The sequence below is a fragment of the Lissotriton helveticus genome, chromosome 3_2, assembly GCF_964261635.1.
Source record: "Lissotriton helveticus chromosome 3_2, aLisHel1.1, whole genome shotgun sequence".
Taxonomy (NCBI): domain Eukaryota; kingdom Metazoa; phylum Chordata; class Amphibia; order Caudata; family Salamandridae; genus Lissotriton; species Lissotriton helveticus.
In genome coordinates, this window is record NC_136062.1 from 478,950,287 (window position 1) to 478,972,449 (window position 22,163).

The window sequence follows — 22,163 nt, forward strand, 5'->3', positions numbered from 1 at the left end:
GCTGCGGAGATGCTGTCGGAGATGGGGGCTCGTGCCCCAGTGGGCAAGTGTCCGAGTCATATTGCTGGTCAAAGTTACTCTAGCGGCCGGGGCCCGCCTTCCAGCGGACCCAGACGCCATTTTGAGGCCCTCCAGGGGCCACTCTCGTCGAGTTTGCAAGAGTGGAAGAGATCCTTCGGAGCGAAAGGAAGAGGGCTCTGTTTTGTGAAAGCAGGACGTTCGGCTGGGGTGCAGCTGTGGTGCCCCCACCTGGGGGGGGCGAGGGAGACTCGTTCGCGCCGTCTCCTTCTTCCGGTGCACCCCATGCTGCTCTTTTTCATCGGCCCGCACGAAGGTCTCTCCCCATCCGGTGCTCCCCAAGTCTCGTGCTCAGTGCTGTGGGAGTATGGCCATCTGTGGCGCACACTCGGTGCTGCGCAAGTATCGGTGCAGTCATTGCATATTCGGTGCTCCGAAAATATGGGCACCATTGCACGTTCGGTGCTGCGCAAGTATTGGGGCACCATCGCCTGACTGGGGGTGTTCGGCGTTGGGCCGGGGGCTGGGAGACCTCCTATCGGTGGAGGTGGGAGAGGCTCGTCCGCGTCGCCTCTCCCTCCCAGCCCGACCTGGACGCATTCCTGCAGAGGTATGGACAGGGCATCCCGCCGCCCAGAGCTGCTGCGGTTGTTACGGAAGGGAAAAGAAAGAGGTGCCTCGTTCTTCTCTGGACATGTGGCGGGACTACTTAAGTCTATCCAGGCCCGTTGCGGCTGGGCCGAGGAGGCATGTGGCGGGACTACCGGCAACTACCTAGGGCCGTTGCGGCTGGACTCCGCTGGCCCCTGCCTCTCCTCCGGCTTCCCCATATGTTAAGATTTCCTGACCAAGAGTTGGCAGCGGGGCCCGCCTTATATGGGTTGCCGCTGGTTGGGCGTAGCCGTAATCCTGCCCTACTTTGGAAGGTTCCAGAATGTGGGGGGGGCGAATGTTCTATTGACTTTCATGTTCTACAGTTTACCGTTCTTGTTTTTCTAGCGTTATTGTGTTTTCCCTTGCCTGTTATGTTAAAATAAAAGTTCCTGTTTATCAGTGGCTTACTGATTTAGTTTCCCATTTCTTTCTTTCCAGGTTGTTTCATGCTAAAATTTCTATTAACATAGTTTATGTAACATGGAAGCACGTGCAGGGGGATGACGCAGATTCATATATTACGTACACACAAACTCAGACGGGGGGTAGTAGAAAAGTATGACACGCAAGATCCGAAGACAAACATAAAACAGTGATTATTTGGCCAAAATTATCTTTTTCCGTCTGTTAACTTAGAACTAGGCTGGGTTCCCGTTTTTATATTGTCCGACCTAGGAAAACTCGAACATGCCGCTGAAATCGTTCTGGCGGAACCTGTGCCATCGGGCATAATCAAACGTGGTGGTTCTATCTGGTCTGTCCGTGCGAGTCAGATTTTTCTTTGTCTCGCGCTTTTTCTCATTCTGCTGGCCTGTCATTCCTGTCGGCCCTTTGCCTTTACTCACGCTCAGTAGAGTCGGGCATTGGGCTTTCCAGTGTCCGACATATCTACAAAAAGCGCATTGGTCTGGCCCTAAGTCTGGCCGTCTTTTGCGTAGTGTCGGGGGATATCTTTTGGGTAGCGGTGTCCCGGGGTTGTCCCGTCGGTATATTTCTCTACCTGGTTTGTCCTCGTCTTTTCTCTGTCGTTGCATAGCCTCTCTGCGCCACATACCGAGACTGTCAAGCATAATAGGCGTTGTCTTATTATTGCGAAGGGCTATTTCCAACGTTTCTATTTTATCAAGGTCAAAGGATCCTGCCAGTGGCCACTGTTTGTCTTGACTTTCTTTGGTATACCTGTGCCACAATTTATTATAGGCTATGGTAACTAATCCATAGTTTATGAACATGTCCTTATTAGGGGTGCCTTCTAGTGGAGCTATATGGTCCACCTCTAATACACGGTCCGGGCTGAACCAATTATCAATCAATGGGGAGAAGACAGACATGACGGCTCGTAACGAGGGACTAAAAAGTCAGCACTGCCTATCTTATCACTAGGTGCAAAGACTAGATAGAATATTCCTATTCTTCGTTGTTTTCAGGCAGTGAATACCTCATGAACAAAAATAAAAAAGAGTAACCAATAACGAGGAACAATCAAACAATCAAATAAATAAATAAGATAGAGAAAGGACAATGGGGAGAGTAAGTAGGGCGCAAAAGTCTGCGTCCTCTACCCTTTCACTAACCGCAAAGAGGAATCTGTTGTTTCCGGTTTGCAGACAGAGAATCTCCAGAAGACAATCTGCGAACAGTAGTTCGGGGTTAAAGAACCTAGTTAATCAGTGAGGGAGAGGGGAGTCTCCCAAAAACCGTTAAGAAATAATAGAGTCAGTGGGGGAGAAAGATAGGCGCGACGGTTACGTTACCTATCCTTCACCGTTTGCAAAAGAGAAGGAGCCTACTGTTTCTCCGTGTGCAGACAGTGAATCTCCAAATAGGTCAAAAAAAAGGAGTAATACTAGTATTTTTTTTTTTTTAAACAATCAAGCAATCAAGCAATCATTTCGCAGCTTGTCGTGATTACACGACCTTACCCGAACCGTGTGGACAGTTTCTTGTCTTCCGAATCCAGCGCCCGTTTGTCCTTTTTTTTCTCGTATTTCTCACGGCACTCCTAATGGTCCCCAGTCAGGACCGTAGATCACTCGAGAGAGGTCTGTTCGGAACTAGTGAAGTTCGGATGATCGGCTGCCAGACGAGGGTCTATTGGGCAAGAGCTCTCCCGATCGTTGCAGTCGTTCACTCTGTCGTCGGGACCTCTCCCACTGGATCCACGAGTCGCTGATGGGCCCCACGCTTGGGACGCCAATTGTTAAAACAATTTAGTCGGGTCGGGGACAATCGATATTTGCCCGGCGGTATTGCCTCTGTGACCCTCTAGTTATTTAATCAATGAAGAGGCAGGCGCTGGAGACTGGAAAGCAGGAAACAAGGTTTTTATTCACTCCGGAGGAGAACACAGCAAAACGGACAGCAGGTATCGTTCTGAGGTGCTCTAGCTTATGTTTTAGGCCTGGCCCCTTATATACAGTGTTTGCGGTTTTTATTACAGTTTACATACATATGATAAAGCTTTGATGTACGGAAAGACATTCCCGGAATCCCCCCCTTTCAGGCCCGTTCCCACACAAGGTTACAGTGGAAGTCCCCGCCCCGTTCACAACAGGTGATGATCATCGCGCAGCTGGATATTCCGCCGATTCACGGAGTGTGTGGGGTTCGATCGGATCTCGTAGGGCGGGGGGGGCTTTGATCAACCCGGGGATCCCTTGATGGGGGAAGCTTTCTATTGTGCGGGGAGGGGCAAGGAATAGTATCGGCAGAGCTGGGTGTCGGCCTGGGAACGGGGAAGACAAACGGGCACACGGGGAAAAGGGGGTTTGCATCTAAGGGCCGGGGATCATGAAAGGGAAGAAGGGAGGTGTCGCGCTGGGAACAGGATGAGGGCCTGGGGCAGAGCAACGCCGAAGAGGGGTTTATGATTCAAGGCAGGTGCAAGCAGGGGGTTGGTCAGCGTGCAGGCTTAGTGAGGGCGAAGGGCTATGTCAGGGGCCAGCGGCATGCAAAAGGGTTCGTTCTGATCAGGGCATCTTAAAATGGCGGGTGCGCACGACAAAAGTGTGGCATCAGGGGAAGAGGCAAGATGGCGCAGATAATGTTCACCAAACCGTACTAATTTTCAACAGTTGTCTGTAGAGTAGAAATGGAAGGTGGTTCAAAAATGACATTGTCAAGATGGTACATTGTCTGCATCATAATCTGCTATGCGCTGGTCAAGAAGCAACCCTGAAGGATTCATGGCAATGGCAAATGAGGTGCCAGCTCTGGACATCTCTCTGGCTGCAGCTCGGCCATCAGTGGACACGTTCATGAAATGCTGTCGTGTTGACAGCCAGGTCCATTGTGAGAATCATTTTGCCAACACAGTTCGGCAAGAACTGTGCACCCTATGCAGTACACAGTAACGTACTGTAGCCTATGCAGACTCATTGTCTTTGGGAGGTGCTGCAGTTTATGTATTCTTACGGTAAGCAATATGTATTTAGAAGTATCCGTCAGATCAACAAAATATCTTCTGTATCCGCTCTTTCAGTTAGGGATTCCTAACTGGCCTTGCACCTCCCTGGTCTATGGAGAGTTGTCCTGAACATCATCATAAGATCCTAAGCTAGATTTTGTGACACTGCCACCTGCAATTTGTTCAAACTGTTCTGCATCTGCGGGGACAGAAAGCGACCGATGAGAACATGACATCAGTGTGCTGGAGTGGCACTTCCATGTGTCTTTGCTCCAGCACTTCAGGGCAATACAAAGGTATTGCCAAGCAATATGCTACAAACTATTGAAATAACCAGAGAGCCCCTCCTCCGTAAGCCCTCTGCAGACTCTACGTACCTAAAAAAAACTATAGACCCATCCAATGTTCCCTCTAATTTGTTTCCTCTGTGTGCGGCAGTGGAGAATCTGTGCGCTGCAACCACTGCTATGTGCGCCAGGAACCAAACCGCGCGTGTCTGCGGCACCAAATGGCACTCAAAACGTTTACTTTAAAAAGTGAAAAGATGGTGCATTTTCACACATACACAGCCAAAATAAGGGTCTTAAGGGCAGTGTGCAAATTTATTGTATTGCTAGTATTTCCATTGTTGTGTCTCTGACTGCTGTTGTCTGTCTTCCTTGCTGCCTGTACGTGGTCCGTGCCCCTTATTCTTCCCTCTGTTCCCCTCGCTGTCCCTGTGCTCTCTCTGCCCGATCTTTCCTTCTGTACCCCTCGCTGCCCGTGTCTCTGCCCAGTTTTCCCTTCTGTTCCCCTCGCTGCCCCGTGCCTCTCTGCCCGTTCTGCCTTCTGTTCTTAGCTGCCCCTATATTTCTGTATTCTGAATTTTGCCTCAGTGCCATTAGTTTTTTGTGCCCGTCTGCCCTCTGTGCCACTCATTTTTGTGCCCTTCCCCTCTGTTCCACTCGTTTTTGTGCCTTTCTGCCCTCTGTTCCACTCGTTTTTTGTGCCTTTCTGCCCTCTATTCCACTCGTTTTTTGTGCCTTTCTGCCCTCTGTTCCACTCATTTTTTGTGCCCTTCTGCCCTCTGTTCCACTTCGTTTTCCCCTCGTTTGTTGTGCCCTTCTGCCCTCTGTTCCACTCGTATTTTGTGCCTTTCTGCCCTCTGTTCCACTCGGTTTTTGTGCCCTTCTGCCCTCTGTTCCACTTTGTTTTCCCCTCCTTTGTTGTGCCCTTCTGCCCTCTGTTCCACTCGTATTTTGTGCCCTTCTGCCCTCTGTTCCACTCATTTTTTGTGCCCTTCTGCCCTCTGTTCCACTTCGTTTTCCCCTCGTTTGTTGTGCCCTTCTGCCCTCTGTTCCACTCGTATTTTGTGCCCTTCTGCCCTCTGTTCCACTCATTTTTTGTGCCCTTCTGCCCTCTGTTCCACTTCGTTTTCCCCTCGTTTGTTGTGCCCTTCTGCCCTCTGTTCCACTTGTATTTTGTGCCTTTCTGCCCTCTGTTCCACTCGGTTTTTGTGCCCTTCTGCCCTCTGTTCCACTTTGTTTTCCCCTCCTTTGTTGTGCCCTTCTGCCCTCTGTTCCACTCGTATTTTGTGCCTTTCTGTCCTCTGTTCCACTCATTTTTTGTGCCTTTCTGCCCTCTGTTCCACTCATTTTTTGTGCCTTTCTGCCCTCTGTTCCACTCGTTTTTTGTGCCCTTCTGCCCTCTGTTCCACTTCGTTTTCCCCTAGTTTGTTGTGCCTGTCTGCCCTCTGTTCCACTTGTTTTTTGTGCCTTTCTGCCTTCTGTTCCACTCGTTTTTTGTGCCTTTCTGCCCTCTGTTCCACACGTATTTTGTGCCTTTCTGCCCTCTGTTCCACTCGTTTTTCCCTAGTTTTTTGTGACCTTCTGCCCTCTGTTCCACTTGTATTTTGTGCCTTTCTGCCCTCTGTTCCACTCGTTTTTCCCTCGTTTTTTGTGCCCTTCTGCCCTCTGTTTCACTCGTATTTTGTGCCTTTCTGCCCTCTGTTCCACTCGTTTTTCCCTTGTTTTTTGTGCCCTTCTGTCCTCTGTTCCACTCGTATTTTGTGCCTTTCTGCCCTCTGTTCCACTCGTTTTTTTGTGCCTTTCTGCCCTCTGTTCCACTCGTTTTTTGTGCCCTTCTGTCCTCTGTTCCACTTTGCTTTCCCCTCGTTTGTTGTGCCCTTCTGCCCTCTGTTCCACTCGTATTTTGTGCCTTTCTGTCCTCTGTTCCACTCGTTTTTTGTGCCTTTCTGCCCTCTGTTCCACTCGTTTTTTGTGCCCTTCTGCCCTCTGTTCCACTTTGTTTTCCCCTCGTTTGTTGTGCCCGTCTGCCCTCTGTTCCACTCTTATTTTGTGCCTTTCTGCCCTCTGTTCCACTTGTTTTTTGTGCCTTTCTGCCCTCTGTTCCACTCGTTTTGTGTGCCTTTCTGCTCTCTGTTCCACTTGTTTTTTGTGCCTTTCTGCCCTCTGTTCCACTCGTTTTTGGGCCTTTTTGCCTTCTTTTCCACTTGTTTTCCCCTCGTTTTTTGTGCCCTTCTACCCTCTGTTCCACTTGTTTTATTGTGCCTTTCTGCCCTCTGTGCCACTCGTTTTTTTCCTTGTTTTTGTACCCTTTTGCCTCTGTTCCGCTCGTTTCCCCAGCCGCTGTGGCCTTTTGTTTAAGTATTGCTGTTAATCAGAGACAGTTTCCAAACACAGCGTATGCAAAAGCACGCGCTGTGTTTGGAAACTGACTACGCTTTTGTTAGTAAAGCACGGGGCAGACTGTGGCCTTTTGTTTAAGTATTGCTGTTAATCAGAGCCCGTGAAGGGGCTCTGATTAACAGTAATACTTAAACAAAAGGCCACAGTCTGCCCGCGCTCCCACATAGCCACCAGCCCCCCCGCCTCCTTACCTACACTCATCATGTTCCCGCCGCTCGCTTCTTCAAAGCGGCCTGCGGCACGAGTCTCGCACGACATCCTGTGTGCGCGCTCCACGCGAGGCGGTGCACGGTGATGTATGGGGAGGTGCGCGCGCACACGCCCTAGATGGAACGGTGGACCCATCTATCTCCTCCCCTTTGCGGCTAAAGTCACTAAGAAGATTGTCATTAGCCAACTCACAAACTTCATCAAAGCCAACTCCATTCTCGACTCTTGCCAATCCAGATTCTGCAGCAACCACAGCACTGAGACCGCCCTCCTCGCTGCCACAGACGACAACCGTCCTCTCCCCGACCAGGGCCACACAGCGGCCCTCATCTCACTTGACCTCTCTGCAGCCTTCGACATCGTGTCCCATCGCACTCTCACCACCAGACTCCACAACGCTGGCATACAGGGAGCTGCCCTCGACTGGGTCCGCTCTTTCTTCACCGGCCAAACCCAAAGAATCCGACTCCCGCCTATCCTCTCCGAACCCACAGAGATCAACTGTGGAGTACTCCAAGGATCGTCGCTCAGCCCCACGCTCTTCAACATCTACATGGACCCCCTCACTGCCATCGTCAGACAACATGGGCTCAGCATAGTATCCTATGCCGACTACACCCAGCTCATCCTCTCCCTCACGAGGCAACCCAACATCACCAGACTCCGCTTCCAGGAAGTTATGAAAGACGTGGCATCCTGGATGAGCAGCAGCTGTCTGCAGCTCAACTCGGAGAAAACAGAACTCCTCATCCTCGAACCCACCCCCTCAACATAGGACAACACCTGGTGGCACTCCGCCCTCGGCAGCTTCCATATTCCCACGGACCACGCCCGCAACCTCAGAATCATACTCAACTCCTCCCTCACCATGACCCAACAGATCAACGCTGTCTCCTACTCGTGCTACAACACCCTCTGCATCCTTCGCAAGACCTTCAAGTAGATTGCCACCGAATCCAGAAAGACCGTCACCCGCGCACTCATAACTAGCAGACTGGACTACAGAAACGCCCTCTGTGCCGGAATCAACAAATCCCTGCTCCAGACACTCCAGACCATCCAAAACACTGCTGCCAGGCTCATCCTTGGCTTCCCACGACATCACATCAACCAGCACCTATGACACCTCCACTGGCTGCACGTTGAGAAGAGAGTAACCTTCAAGCTACTCACTCAGGCCTACAAATCCCTCCACAACACCGGACCCCAATACCTCAACAAGAGTCTCCTTCCATGCACCCAAGAGTAACCTCTGCTCTGCCGACCTCGCCCTCGTCGAAACCCCGTGCATACACAGAGTCAGAACGGGTGGAAGAGCCTACTCCTACATCGCAGCAAAGACCTGGAGCAGATTCCCGCTCAACATCAGACATTCCCCCACCCTGCACACCTACAGAAAGAGCCTCAAAACCTGGCTCTTCGGCTGAATCAGAACTGCACAACAAACTCCCCCCTTTCCCCCCCGCCACCTCCCCTCGGTCCTCCCAGCGCCTTGATACCCTCACGGGTGAGTAGCGCGCTTCACATATTCCTGATTGATTTATTGAGAGCGTGCTATCAAAGGTAAGTAACTTGGTCATTTCAGCACATCAAGTACTCCTGAAGTCCCCCAGTGATTGTAATGTCTGGAGGGGGAGGGCATTCTAGGACTTGGCGGCGGCATAGGAGAAGCAACGGCCTCTGCTGTGGCTTTGGTGGATATGTGGTGTCTGTGCGAGGGCGGTGGATCGAAGGACTCTGGATGGTTGGTGAAGTTTCAGTGGTGGTGCATGTATGCTGGTGCTTGGTCGTTGGGTCTTTGTAGGCGTGCATCAATATCTTGAATGGGCATCTTTTCTGGACGGGGAGCCATTGGAGGTTCCTTTGGTGTGGGGTGATGTGCGTCTGTTTGTGCAGGTTGAAGATGAGTTTGGGCGCTGAGTTCTGTATTGTCTGGAGTCTTCTCGTGAGTTTGGTGTTTGTTCCTGGTTCCTTTTGTCGCCTCTTGCCTCGGTCCTGTTTCTCTCCCCAACTTCCTGTTTTTAACAGTGTCTTCTTGCACCTCAGCGCCTGTTTCTCCTCTCCACATGTCCATGCTCACCCTTAGGGTGACGCCAGGACTGTCATTTATGCACCAGTGGGGCAGAAAGAAGGGAAGACCAGGTAAAAGGCTCCACTAACAAGTAGCAGAGACAGGTGTTCATGCCTTCGGTGCAGCAATGCCACGCATGGCAGGTGCGTGAGACTAGCTACAATTGCCCCTCCCAAATATCCCCAATACTCATAATCCTGTGGCCTCCTACAATGCAATACATGCTGTGATGGTATGATAGCTACAACCGTTATCAGCCCCACCATCGTTACTTAGCAGTTCTGGAGCCTGGACTGGAGGTCACGCAGGCCACCATCGCTCACTCACATAGGTCCCAGTGTGGTTGGGAGGGCTCTGTTCCACATCACCTGCTCCCACTTCCAGGTCCCCTACCTTCCTCATCACACCAGCCTGTCTTATCCTCTCCAGTAGCTCCATGCCATGCCACCTGCTCCCACTTCAAGGTCCCCTCCTTTCATCGGTTCAGGCTGTCTTGTCCCCTCCAGTGGCTCCATGCCCCTTCACCGGCTCCCACTTCCTGGTCCCCTCCTTTCATCAGTACAGACTGTCTTGTTCCCTCCAGTGGCTGCATGACATGCCGCCTGCTCCCACTTCCAGGTCCCCTCCTTTTATCGGTCCAGGCTGTCCTGTCCCCTCCATTCATCGGTCCAGGCTGTCTTGTCCCCTCCAGTGGCTCCATGCCATGCCACCTGCTCCCACTTCCAGGTCCCCTCCTTTTATCGGTCCAGGCTGTCCTGTCCCCTCCATTCATCGGTCCAGGCTGTCTTGTCCCCTCCAGTGGCTCCATGCCATGCCACCTGCTCCCACTTCCAGGTCCCCTCCTTTTATCGGTCCAGGCTGTCCTGTCCCCTCCATTCATCGGTCCAGGCTGTCTTGTTCCTTCCGGTGGCTCCATGCCCCTTCACCGGCTCCCACTTCTGGTCCCCTCCTTTCAACGGTACAGACTGTCTTGTCCCTTCCGGTGGCTCCATGCCCCTTCACCGGCTCCCACTTCCTGGTCCCCGCCATTCATCGGTCCAGACTGTCTTGTCACCTCCAGCGGCTCCATGCCACTTCACCGGCTCTCACTTCCTGGTCCCCGCCATTCATCGGGCCAGGCTGTCTTGTCCCCTCCAGGGGAGTCTGCATGCCATTTCACCGGCTCCCACTTCATTGTCCCCTCCTTTCAACGGTACAGACTGTCTTGTTCCCTCCAGTTTCTTCATGCCATGCCGCCTGCTCCCACTTCCAGGTCCCCTCCTTTTATCGGTCCAGGCTGTCTTGTCCCCTCCAGTGGCTCCATGCCCCTTCACCGGCTCCCACTTCCTGGTCCCCTCCTTTCAACGGTATAGACTGTCTTGTCCCTTCCGGTGGCTCCATGCCCCTTCACCGGCTCCCACTTCCTGGTCCCCGCCATTCATCGGTCCAGACTGTCTTGTCACCTCCAGCGGCTCCATGCCACTTCACCGGCTCTCACTTCCTGGTCCCCGCCGTTCATCGGGCCAGGCTGTCTTGTCCCCTCCAGGGGAGTCTGCATGCCATTTCACCTGCTCCCACTTCCTTGTCCCCTCCTTTCAACGGTACAGACTGTCTTGTTCCCTCCAGTTTCTTCATGCCATGCCACCTGCTCCCACTTCCAGGTCCCCTCCTTTCATCGGTTCAGGCTGTCTTGTCCCTTCCGGTGGCTCCATGCCCCTTCACCGGCTCCCACTTCCAGGTCCCCTCCTTTTATCGGTCCAGGCTGTCTTGTCCCTTCCGGTGGCTCCATGCCCCTTCACCGGCTCCCACTTCTGGTCCCCTCCATTCATCGGTCCAGACTGTCTTGTTCCCTCCAGTGGCTCCATGCCCCTTCACCGGCTCCCACTTCTGGTCCCCTCCATTCATCGGTCCAGACTGTCTTGTTCCCTCCAGTGGCTCCATGCCCCTTCACCGGCTCCCACTTCTGGTCCCCTCCATTCATCGGTCCAGACTGTCTTGTTCCCTCCAGTGGCTCCATGCTCCTTCACCGGCTCCCACTTCTGGTCCCCTCCATTCATCGGTCCAGACTGTCTTGTTCCCTCCAGTGGCTCCATGCCCCTTCACCGGCTCCCACTTCTGGTCCCCTCCATTCATCGGTCCAGACTGTCTTGTTCCCTCCAGTGGCTCCATGCCCCTTCACCGGCTCCCACTTCCAGGTCCCCTCCGTTCATCAGTCCAGGCTGTCGTGTCCCCTCCAGGGGAGTCTGCATCGGCGCTTTCCATTTTTCAAGGTTGTCTCGTTGAGACAGCAATGACTTCCTCACGTCCATCCTGAGCAGAGTGGCTGGTGCACGCCCACTGGTGATGTTAGAAAAGAGTTAAAAAGGCTTCTCCTAATCCTCCAACCCATTTGTGAGTTGTAATTATTTTAAATTAATTTGCGTGAGTGAGAATAGTCAATCTGATTCTACTGGAGATGTCCATCAACACGATGTCGATACACATCCATCTCTCATTTTAATGACCTTAGACATGCTACATCCGTCTTACTGACCACACCACAGCCACATTCTCGGGCACCTGGAGCTGGGCAATCTATCCCTGTTAGGGCAAGTATCCATGGAGAAAGGACTCCCTGGGGACCCTCCTTCGTATTTTAAGCCATGATTAAAAAATGAATGTTGGCACTTAATTGATATGTAATTTTGGTTGCGTATCCTGTGTTGGAAGTACTTGAATACAAAAAGCAGCAAAAAGTGAATTTGTAGCTGTCATTTTTATCAATTTGGCAAATCAAATAAAACTGGTCACATTTATAGACTACGTAGTGGAGCTATTAAGAGAACACCCAAGCTAAAGGAGTAAAGAAACCTCCTTTTGACGGTTCAAGGACCCCATGAAGGCCAGCCCACGATTACGCCAACTTAACATTGTAGCGTAATTCCATAATTCCATGATCTAAATTGTTTAGAAGACCCGTCCTTTGGCTGGGTGATTCCAGTCCGTCATATGAATTTGCTGTTTAAGACCAAGATATGAGGATAATTGATATTCTTAATAAAATGGTTTACGATTACTTTGGCAATTGATGAACCTATTTGGATTTTGTATATGTTGGAAGAGATTTCCATTTGGATTCTTCTTATTAATGATAAGCCCGCTGCTTGGACGACACAATCAGTCGTTATTGTTCTGATCCGATCATTGCTGCCTTCGTCTTATAAATAACATCCTCACCGGAGAGGTTAACGCATATCCAGGTGTTAAGTATAACAATAACATCTCATGCTTCGTTTATTGACAACATGGCTGGTCCATCTCATTGATGAAAACATGCACTGGTCCCCTCAATAGCTTTGCTCTAATCCCACTAAGTCGTAAAACACCATTATATTGAAGATCAAATCCAAATTTGTCTAATTGAGAATGACAACATTCTCTGCTTTTCATGAAGGAGGTAATTGTTGTGTAGATCTTACTGTTTATAACACCATTATTGTGACAGCAATTGGTCTTTCTGGCAACATCTTTGTCTTGATCTTGCTTACAGTAACATCCTGGTTTCCAGTTGAATTCTGTTGCTACCGCCCTCTATGTTGACGTTTCATCCTGATAACCTTATGTTAGTCTCCCTTGAAAAATTAAACCTAACTTCGTTGTTTGCCTTGAAGATGACCTTACTCGTGATGATCTCTCTGTGGTGGTTGCACTCTTAATGCCCTCCTTTGGATACAACTGAGTGTTTGTACTGGTATTTCTGTTGATAGCAGTATTATGTTGGTCGCCATGACAACGATTTCTGTTGACCGTATCAACAATAATTATGCTTGTTTGGGTTATTGAAAACGTCTATTCATTCATCTGACAGTGGCGTCTTTATTTTGTTGTGTTTTGGTATCACAAGTGATAATCCATTTGTTTTATTATTGTTACTAATATTGTGGTGGCCAAGGTGACAAAATCTTGATCTTAATAATATTTTCTACCCAGTTATAACCTCTTTGTGATGGTCTTACTAATAATAACTGCATGTTGGTCACCCACCAATAACCTTTTGTGCCTTCATTAGTATTTAGCAAAAGACACACAATTGATGGATAGAATGCAAAACAAATCAAAACATTCACCCCCAGTCAAGAGATCTGGGTTCAATCCATCATTCTTGTGCTCACCATGCCACCCCAGTTTAGACCTGGCCATATGCAAATCTGTCTTGACCCCGTGCCTCATGGGAACAGTCGAGCCCGAACTGCCAAGCCAGGTCCTCCCTGGACTAGAAACAAGCATCCTAAGACCGGTTTCGGGGTTTCACCCCTCATCAGCCAGGCGAGCTGGAATCCAGTGGCACAGTGGCCCGGGGCCCATGTCTGGGCATACCCGGCGCACTCGGGTGACAAATGCAAAAACAACAGTTGATGGACAGAATGCAGAACAATGTCATACATTCACCCCAGTGCAGAGATCTGGGCCTAAATCCATCGTTTTTTTGCTCAACATGCCTTTTCAGTTTAGACCTGGCCATATGCAAATCTGTCTTGACCCTGTGCCCCATGGGAACAGTCCAGCCCGAACTGCCAAGCCAGGTCCTCCATGGACTAGAAACAAGCATCCTAAGACCGGTTTCGGGGTTTCGCCCCTCATCAGCCAGGCTAGCTGGAATCCAGTGGCACAATGGCCCGGGGCCCATGGCTGGGCATACCTGGCGCACTTAGGGCGAGAAAGCAAAAGACACACAATAAACATTCACCCCCAGTCAAGAGATCTGAGTTAAATCCATTATTCTTTTTCTCACCATGCCACGCCAGTTTAGACCTGGCCATATGCAAATCAGTCTTGACTCTGTACCTCATGGGAACAGTCCAGACCGAACTGCCAAACCCGGTCCTAGGATGCTTGTTTTCAGTCCAGGGAGGACCTGGCTTGGCAGTTCGGGCTGGCCTGTTCCCATTGGGAACAGGGTCAAGAATGATTTGCATATGGCTGGTTTCAAACTGGAATGGCATGGGGAGCAAATAAACGATGGATTTAGGCCCAGATCTTTGTTTTGGGATTAATGTATGACATTGTTCTGCATTCTGTCCATCAATTCATCTTTTTGCATTCATTAGTATTTAAGCCAATATTCTTTGTTCACACCACTGACAAAAACTTAGAGGTAAACAACATCCTCGCAATATTGTGTAATTTGCTCCAACAATGACATCTGTGTGCTCGTGTTTTGCCTTGGCTGCTAGATTGATCATTTGTTGGTGGTGTTTGTTCCACCAATATCACTGTGTTCCTTTTGCTGCTCACCCCCTCTTTTGCTAGTTTCACTCTTGACAATCTTTGTGTTGGTCTTTCCCACAGTGATATTGCTATGTTCCTTATTTATCTGTAACCTTTACACACGTCATGATGATAACCCCTTTGTGATAAACTTACAGTTGAAGGCAATATTGTGTTTGATCTGCCTGATAATGTTTCTGGTGGTTCTACTGTTGATTAGCAAACAATAATATTGCACTTTGACTTATTCATCACAACATCTTTGTACCTACGTTAACTTTTGTATGATAATCTTACTTGTGATTACAATGGTGTGTTGGTCACCCAGTTGATGACCCCTTTGCTGTTGATCTGCAACCCTCTCATAGTACCCCTTCTTCCGTTCCTTCTAGGGGGACACCCCCAAGCATCGAGCTGAAAAAGCAAATGATCCGGAGCTTGCTGCCTACCTCGAGAACCGACAGCACTACCAGATGATCCAGCGAGAAGACCAAGAGACGGCGGTGTGACACTAGGCCCACGCCATGCCTTAGCGTGCCCTTCACCCCGCCGCAAGTGGGCGCTACCGACTGCCCTTGCCGGAGGCCGGAAGTAGCATGGGACGAGCAAGAGACAGCAGACTCCAGCCCACCTCCCTGCCATGTTGGGACATATTGCAATTTACCCCCACACCGCTCCTGTGTGTGTATTTGTGTGTGTGTGTGAAACACCGCTGTGTGTCCCAGACCACGACAGAAACTGGATTTTTATTTAATGTCACTTTTCTGGGGAGTTTTTGAGTCACTGTGTTTGAATTACAGTCTTGTTGGCAAATCCAGGCTTGTTTATTTGCATGTGGGTAACTGGACTGGCACATTTAGGTGTGTTGTGTTTTATTTTGTCATGAGGGAGCATGTGGAGGGAAGGTATCTTTGTTCTGCAGCGTGACTCACATTGCAGTGTGACTCCGAAGCCCCTGCCACAGCCGGGAGCTCCTCCCAATCTTCATCAGATGAACACCACTCAGCATGGCCACGGTCTGTCGGTCTTCTCTCAGTATGAGAGGCGATGTCCCTCATTTCCTCCACTCCCCCTTTGAGGTCCTCGCAACATAACAAGACGGACCGACCTCAGGGCCTCCACCCCAATGAGCCCAGAGCATTTTGTATATGTGTGAGGAGGTATGATCCATTGCCCTTTCAGGCCCTTATCCGAAGTGTTATGCCACTTACATGAAAATGTGTGTCCTCTCCTCCGTGTGACCTCCCCTCATGGTACCAAATGCCATCTATCTTATCCTCAGAAGTCACGCAGTAGTTTCTTTACCTAGCCTGCATTCTCCTACTCTACATTCCATAAATTAAAGGTTGTTATCCATAATTTATGTGGATAGGTAGCGGTAGATGTGGTGGTGGGGGCAGCTACTGCCCAATAAGAACATCATACCTTCACAGAAGCTGTGTGACAACCTCGCCAACTTCTCTCACAGCAAGATTGCAACCATATACAGAAATTTTGCACCCCAACCCACACCTACAGACTTCAACAGATATGCCACCACCGCAACCAACACAACGACAGACTGATCACCTGGTACCTCCTCTGCACCCAGGACACCACCTCCACCATGAAATCCCTCTACTGGGGAGCTCCCCCAGACCCATGCCCGCACTACATCTTCAATCCTGGAAAGCAAAAGATCTTCCAGGAACTCACCACCCTGCTCAACACTTCTATCACCACTGCGACATTTCCAGATGCCTGGAAATATGCCAAAGTCAGACCGCTACTCAAGAAACACGCCACCAACCCCAATGAACTCAAAAACTACCGGCCAATCTCCCTGCTCCCATTCCCAGTGAAGGTACTCGTAAGATCATCAACAAGCAACTCATGACACACCTGGAGCAGAACCAGCTACTCAGCGCCTCCCAATCTGTCTTCTGCAGCAATCATGCACAGAGAGTGCCCTGATCGCAGCCACCGATGACATCCGAACCCTCCTCAAACGAGGAGAAACAGCAGCTTCGATCCTTCTCAATCTCTCCGCAGCCTTTGACACCGCATCCCACCACACGTTGATCAAAAGACAACCACATCGGCATCCCAGGGGACGCGCTCCGATGGATCACCACCTTCTTCTTCGGAAGAACCCAGAGGATCAACCTTCCACCTTTCATATCTGAACCTAAGGAGTTCACCTGCGGTGTCCCCCAGAGCTCATCGCTCAGCCCCTACTCTCTTCAGCGCATATATGACCCCGCTGGTCTCAAAATAATTTCCCACTCAGACAACACCCAACTCATCCTCTCACTCACTGATGAGCCCACCAGCACCAGGACCAACTTCCACAGATGCATAACAAGCGTTGCCTACTGGATGAAGAACAACTAACTGCAACTAAACACAGACAAGAGGTAGATTCTGATCTTTGGGAACAGCAGCAGCACATGGAATGGAGAGAGGATGTTGCCTTACGGCTAGAGCAGTCAGCCTCAAAGCTGGGGAACCGGGTTCAAGTCTCAGCAACGACCTTCACATCCTGTAATTCTGGGCAAATCACCTAATCTCCCCGTGCCTAACAAAAATGAATGTGTCCATGCGTAACGAAACTGGTGCTCATGGAAAGCGCTCTGATACCTGCTATCTTCGGGTCTAGTTTGCGCTATATAAAACTCTTCAAAATAAAAATATAATAATGAATGGAATGACTCCTGGTGGCCATCAAACCTAGGACCTGCACGAACTCCCTCTGACTACGCCAGAAACCTCGGAATCTTTATTGATAACAAGCTCACCATGAAACCACAGATTGACACCGTCCCCTCCGCCTGCTTCCTCACTCTGCGCATGTTACTTAAGATCTTTAAGTGGCTACCCCTACACACAACACACCGTAACAAAGGCCCTAATCACCAGCAGACTTGACTACGACAACGCCCTCTGTGTAGGATTCGCCTCACACCTCCTACAGAAACTTCAGACCATACGGAATTCCACAGGCAGGCTCATCTGCGGCCTTCCCAGACAACTACACTTCACACCCCACCTCAGGCAACTTCACTGGCACCTCATACAGAAGAGATACCAATTTAAGTTGCTCATCCATACTTACAAAGCTCTACACTACCAAGGACTGGCCTACATTAGCAGTCTCGGCAGCAAGATCCAGTCTCCGGCTGCCCTCACAGGCCACTCTATATAAGCATTGATGATTGATATTAAACACTTCCTGAACTTCCACTAACTGTCGAGAAAACTACGCTCTGCCTCCCTCTTACTTGCCCTTCTCCCACATCGCTGCAGAGACCTGGAACAGCCTACACATGCCCCCGGGCCATCATCTCGCTTCCGGAATTCCGAATGTCTCTCAAGACCTGGCTGTTTGAATAAGCCTCCGGGACCGGCAGGCGTCTGGATACCCTATTGAGTTATTAGCCGCGCTTTACAAATCCCTATTGATTGATTGATTGAGTAAAGGATCCTAGGAACCAGTAGGACATAGCCAGCGAGAGCTGCACATGGTTCCTCTGGCTATTGCAATTGGGACTGTGCTGTTGCCGATCTGGAGCCTACCCTGAAGAGCAAACCTGCATGCGTAATCAACACACACCACACCGCCATGCCAATGCACTTAAAAGGGCACACATTTCCCGTCAAGAAAGCCATCGTTGTACCCATGGAAATTCCATGTACCGTCAGATGACTGTGAGGGGACCCCTCCCACCCAGCCTATATCAGGGCTATAGGAGCAGCGTTGGAGAGTAGTGCCAGCTGTGCCATGACAGCTGCACCATGAGTGGGGCCCCTCCACCTTTTGCAAGGGTCCCACATGTTATTGTAATGTAAGTAGTAGTTATGGCTTGCATCAGGAGCCTCCCTCTCATTTCACTGTACCATTGGCCGGCATGAGGAGACCTCGCTTGCTGTTGGAATTAGAGGAAGACGTGTCTTACATTAGGAAAACCCATCACTGAATTAAAGCCTTAATACATCGAGCGAAGGGTCTTAGAGCAGGCGACTGCCCGTGTGTGCCTCTGTGACAGGAGAGATTCAACCTTATTTAATTAAAGCCCTGTATGATTGTCATAGGAAGGGTCTTTGTGGTTCGTGTCAGGACGCCTCAGTCTATGTGATGTAGGGAGACAGAGCTCATGGGTCGCGTCACTTTCCACCTGCATGTAAGAGCCCCTTGTCACTCTTATAGCCCTGGGGCTATGTCCGGAGACAACAAAAAGACACTGTACTAAGGTTTCCTGGGCTATGTTTGGAGACAAGATGTTGTTGTGCCGGGGAGCCCTAGAGATGTCTGGAGACCAGAAGTCACAGGACCAGGGAGCCCTGGGCTATGTCTGAAGACAAGAGGTTGCTTACTGGGGGGGAAGGTCCGGGGTTATGTCTTCAGAGAAGAAGTTCCGACCAGGGAGGCCTGAGTCTAGGTCTGGATACAAGATGTCACTGTACCAGGGTGACCTGAGGCTATGTCCAGAGGCAAGAAGTCCCTGTACTAGAGAGCCCTTGGCTATGACCTCAAGCCACTACTGGAGCAGGTATCCCAGGGCTATGTCTGATGTCCTTGTACCTGGGAGCCCTCGGTCTGTGTCTGGAGACAAGAAGTCTCTGTACCAGGAAGCTCTGGACCTCTCTCTGGAGAAAAGAGTCACAGTACTAGGGAACCCTGAGGCTATGTCCAGAGACAACAATAAGACACTGTACTAAGGAGCCCTGGGCTATGTCTGGAGACAAAATGTCCTCCTGCTAGGGAGCCCTAGAGATGTCTGAAGACAAGAAGTCACTGGACCAGGGAGCCCTGGGTATGTCTAAAGGTGTCAGCACAGGAAGTGACATCACTGGCACTCCCATCATGCACCTACACAGGAAATAACATCTATGAATTTCACATTGTCCATCTGGACAGGAAGTGATGTTCCTGGTTTTCTTACCAAAATCATCTTTAAATGAAGCCAAACAAGAAGGTGTCATTTACTATCACCTATCAGCACAGGTTATGACATCATTGGATCGCACATCATCCACCAACACAGGAAGTGACATCACTGAATTTCCAACTATCCATCTTGACGGTAAGTGACGTTACTTGTCTACTTGTTAAAACCATCTTTTCCCTTCCCAAGTGCTACTTAATGGCAGCTGCAACACGTATGCACATTGGTGGTACACTGGGAGACCGCCGAAGGCAAGTCTTCCTGTCCTTGTCCACACATTACACCCCCCACCCAACTGCTGCTGTGCTCACATCACACCATGGTAAGAGCTTTCACCTGCACCCACTGTAGCTTCTCCAGCATCCCCAAACTCACCCCATGCAAATGCTAACAACACCCTCTCCCAATACACACCCCACTCAAGTACCAACAGAGCCCACACCCCCACCCTACATAACACTCCACAGCAAACCTGCACGTCAACACCCACTCACATGCATGCTTCTCAACACACGATCTCGGAGCAAAGACACAACCGAAATATGGGATCTGCTGAGTAGCGACGCACCCTACATCCTCTTCCTCACAGACCTCTGGCTCAACCCCCTCATTGGCTCCCAACATCGCCGCAGCCATTCCAGCAGGCTACAAGATTATTTGACAGGACTCACCATCATCGACAAGGAATCCATCAAATGCACAACATCCACAGAGGATGCCACTCTATTCATGGAACACCTGCACTTCAAGTTGCAAATCTCAGAAAACTTCATCCTGAATGGAACCCTCTCCTGCCGACCACCAGGACCACGAGCTGTTTAACCCCTTCCACGCTCATGACGAGCTGGGCTCGTCATGAAGTAGCCTCCTCGCACGCTCATGACGAGCCCAGCTCGTCATGAAACATGGGAATCAACAAATCTCAGCACAGGAGGGGAATATGCTGAGCATCCATGGGGTTAATGAACCTCATCACCAACTTTGTCGCTCCGCTCACCATCGACTGCAGAGTCAACATTCTCCCCTGTGACCTCAACTATCACCACCCCTGATCCACAACACTCCTTGAAAGCTTGAACAACATTGGACTTACCCAGCTCATCCTGCAACCAACACACACCACAGAACACACACTGGACCCCATCTTCACCACATGTGAAAGCATCAAATACAATTACAGCACACCGCTCACATGAACCAACCAATCCATCATCCACTTCCAAATCAACACATGTCAAGTTAACACCCTACTGGGATCAGCATTCCAAGTCGCATCTGGGGCAAAATCACAGAAGCAGACTAGCTCAGCGCTCTCAGCATGGATCAACCCAACCCCTACAGAAAACTTCAACAAGGAGATCAAAAACTGGATCAAGAACTGCGCAGACACTCTCAAAACCATCGAACCCAACTAACATAGAAGATCATTCAAGCAGGCCAGCTGGTACACACAAGACGTCAGAGACACAAAACGACACAGTAAACAGCTAGAATAGAAATGGAGCGCCATCTACGAAACCACTGACAGACCTACCTACAAGGCTGCACGCAGACTCTATCCCCAGCAAATGAAAGACATCAAGAAAACAGCTCTAGTGGACCGCATCGAAAGAAGCTCCAACAGCTGCAAGGAGATCTTCTTGATCATTAATTATTTTACCTTGCCCTCAGCCACTGTCACCAACATTGCTATTTCGCAACAACTCTGTGACAACCTATCCAACTTAATCCACAGTAAAATCGCAAACATCTACAGCAACTTTACCCACCAAACCAGCACTACAGAACCCTTTGCTAACCTACTCACCACCAAAAAACAAGGCCACCTGACTGAATACACAACCTTCACCAGAAGCAAAACAGTAGCAAGTATGTGGACCTTCCACTCAGGGACCCTAAATGACCATACCCCTATTACATCTACAACCTGGTAACAGCACCAGTTAGCACCACCCGACCCACACCATCAACACCTCCATCACGTCTGCCACTTTCCCAGATTAATCGAAACTTGCAGAAATACTCTCCTCAAGAAGCCCTTAGCAGGCCCAAATCAACTGAGCAACTTCCTACTCATCTCCCTGCTTCCCTGTCTAGCCAAAGTGATTGAGAAGGCCATCAACAAGCCACTCATAACCCACCTCGAATCTAGACAGCAAACAATCAGGATTCAGAAAGAACCACAGCACAGGAAGAGGTGTGGCGCCGCGGCCAGGGCGACTGACTCCGGAAACTGGGGATCACGGTTCGATCCCCGGCTCCGGCGGCAGATTAGCCCAGCACCATGTGACTCTGGGCAATAGCTTGCTTAATCTTCCCGACGGCCCCCAGCGCCTAGAGACCCTTACGGGTGATTGTGCGCTTTACAAATGTGGATATTATTATTATAAATAGCCCTCATCACAGCCACCAATGACATTCAAATCATCCTGAACTGAGGAGAAACAGGGTTTCCTCATCCTCTTGAAGTCTCTGTGTCCTTCGACGCGGTCCCCCCTAACACCCTTATCAGAAGACTCCACTAGATTGGCATAGAAGGATACACTCTCAAATGGATCTGTTCCTTCTTTAGGAAGAGTCCAAAGGGTCAGGCTGCCTCCCTTCACATCAAAGTCCAAGAGATTGATATGCGGAGTCCCATGGGATCGTTTTTCATCCCTACCCATTTCTGCTTATACATGGCACTGCTTGCCAACATCATCCAATCACAAGACACAACTGTCATCGCCTACGCCGATGACACCCAACTCATCCTCTCCCTGACAGACAAGACAAATTCCACCAGAACCAACTCCACCAACTGCATGACCATGGTAGCATACTGGATGCAAACCAACTGCCTGTAGCTCAATTCTGACAAGATAGAAGTATTGGTCTTTGGCAACAAGACCTCTTCATGGGAGTCCACCTGCTGGCCGTCGGAGATAGGACCAACACCCACAGAGCATGCAAGAAATCTATGGATC

The 22,163-nt window shown here is 50.1% G+C and overlaps 1 protein-coding gene across 12 annotated transcripts in view; it reads left to right on the plus strand.

Moving 5' to 3' along the window:
- DGKZ (diacylglycerol kinase zeta) overlaps window positions 1-15,085 on the plus strand; it is an 818,573-nt gene extending 803,488 nt beyond the window's left edge. For all 12 annotated transcript variants that reach the window (XM_078684405.1, XM_078684404.1, XM_078684403.1 and 9 more), the window contains one exon: window positions 14,665-15,085. In XM_078684405.1, coding sequence (XP_078540531.1) covers window positions 14,665-14,781 — 117 coding nt within the window. In that variant the 3' untranslated portion in view covers window positions 14,782-15,085. The remainder of the gene's footprint in view (window positions 1-14,664) is intronic.
- Window positions 15,086-22,163: the final 7,078 nt, after the last annotated feature.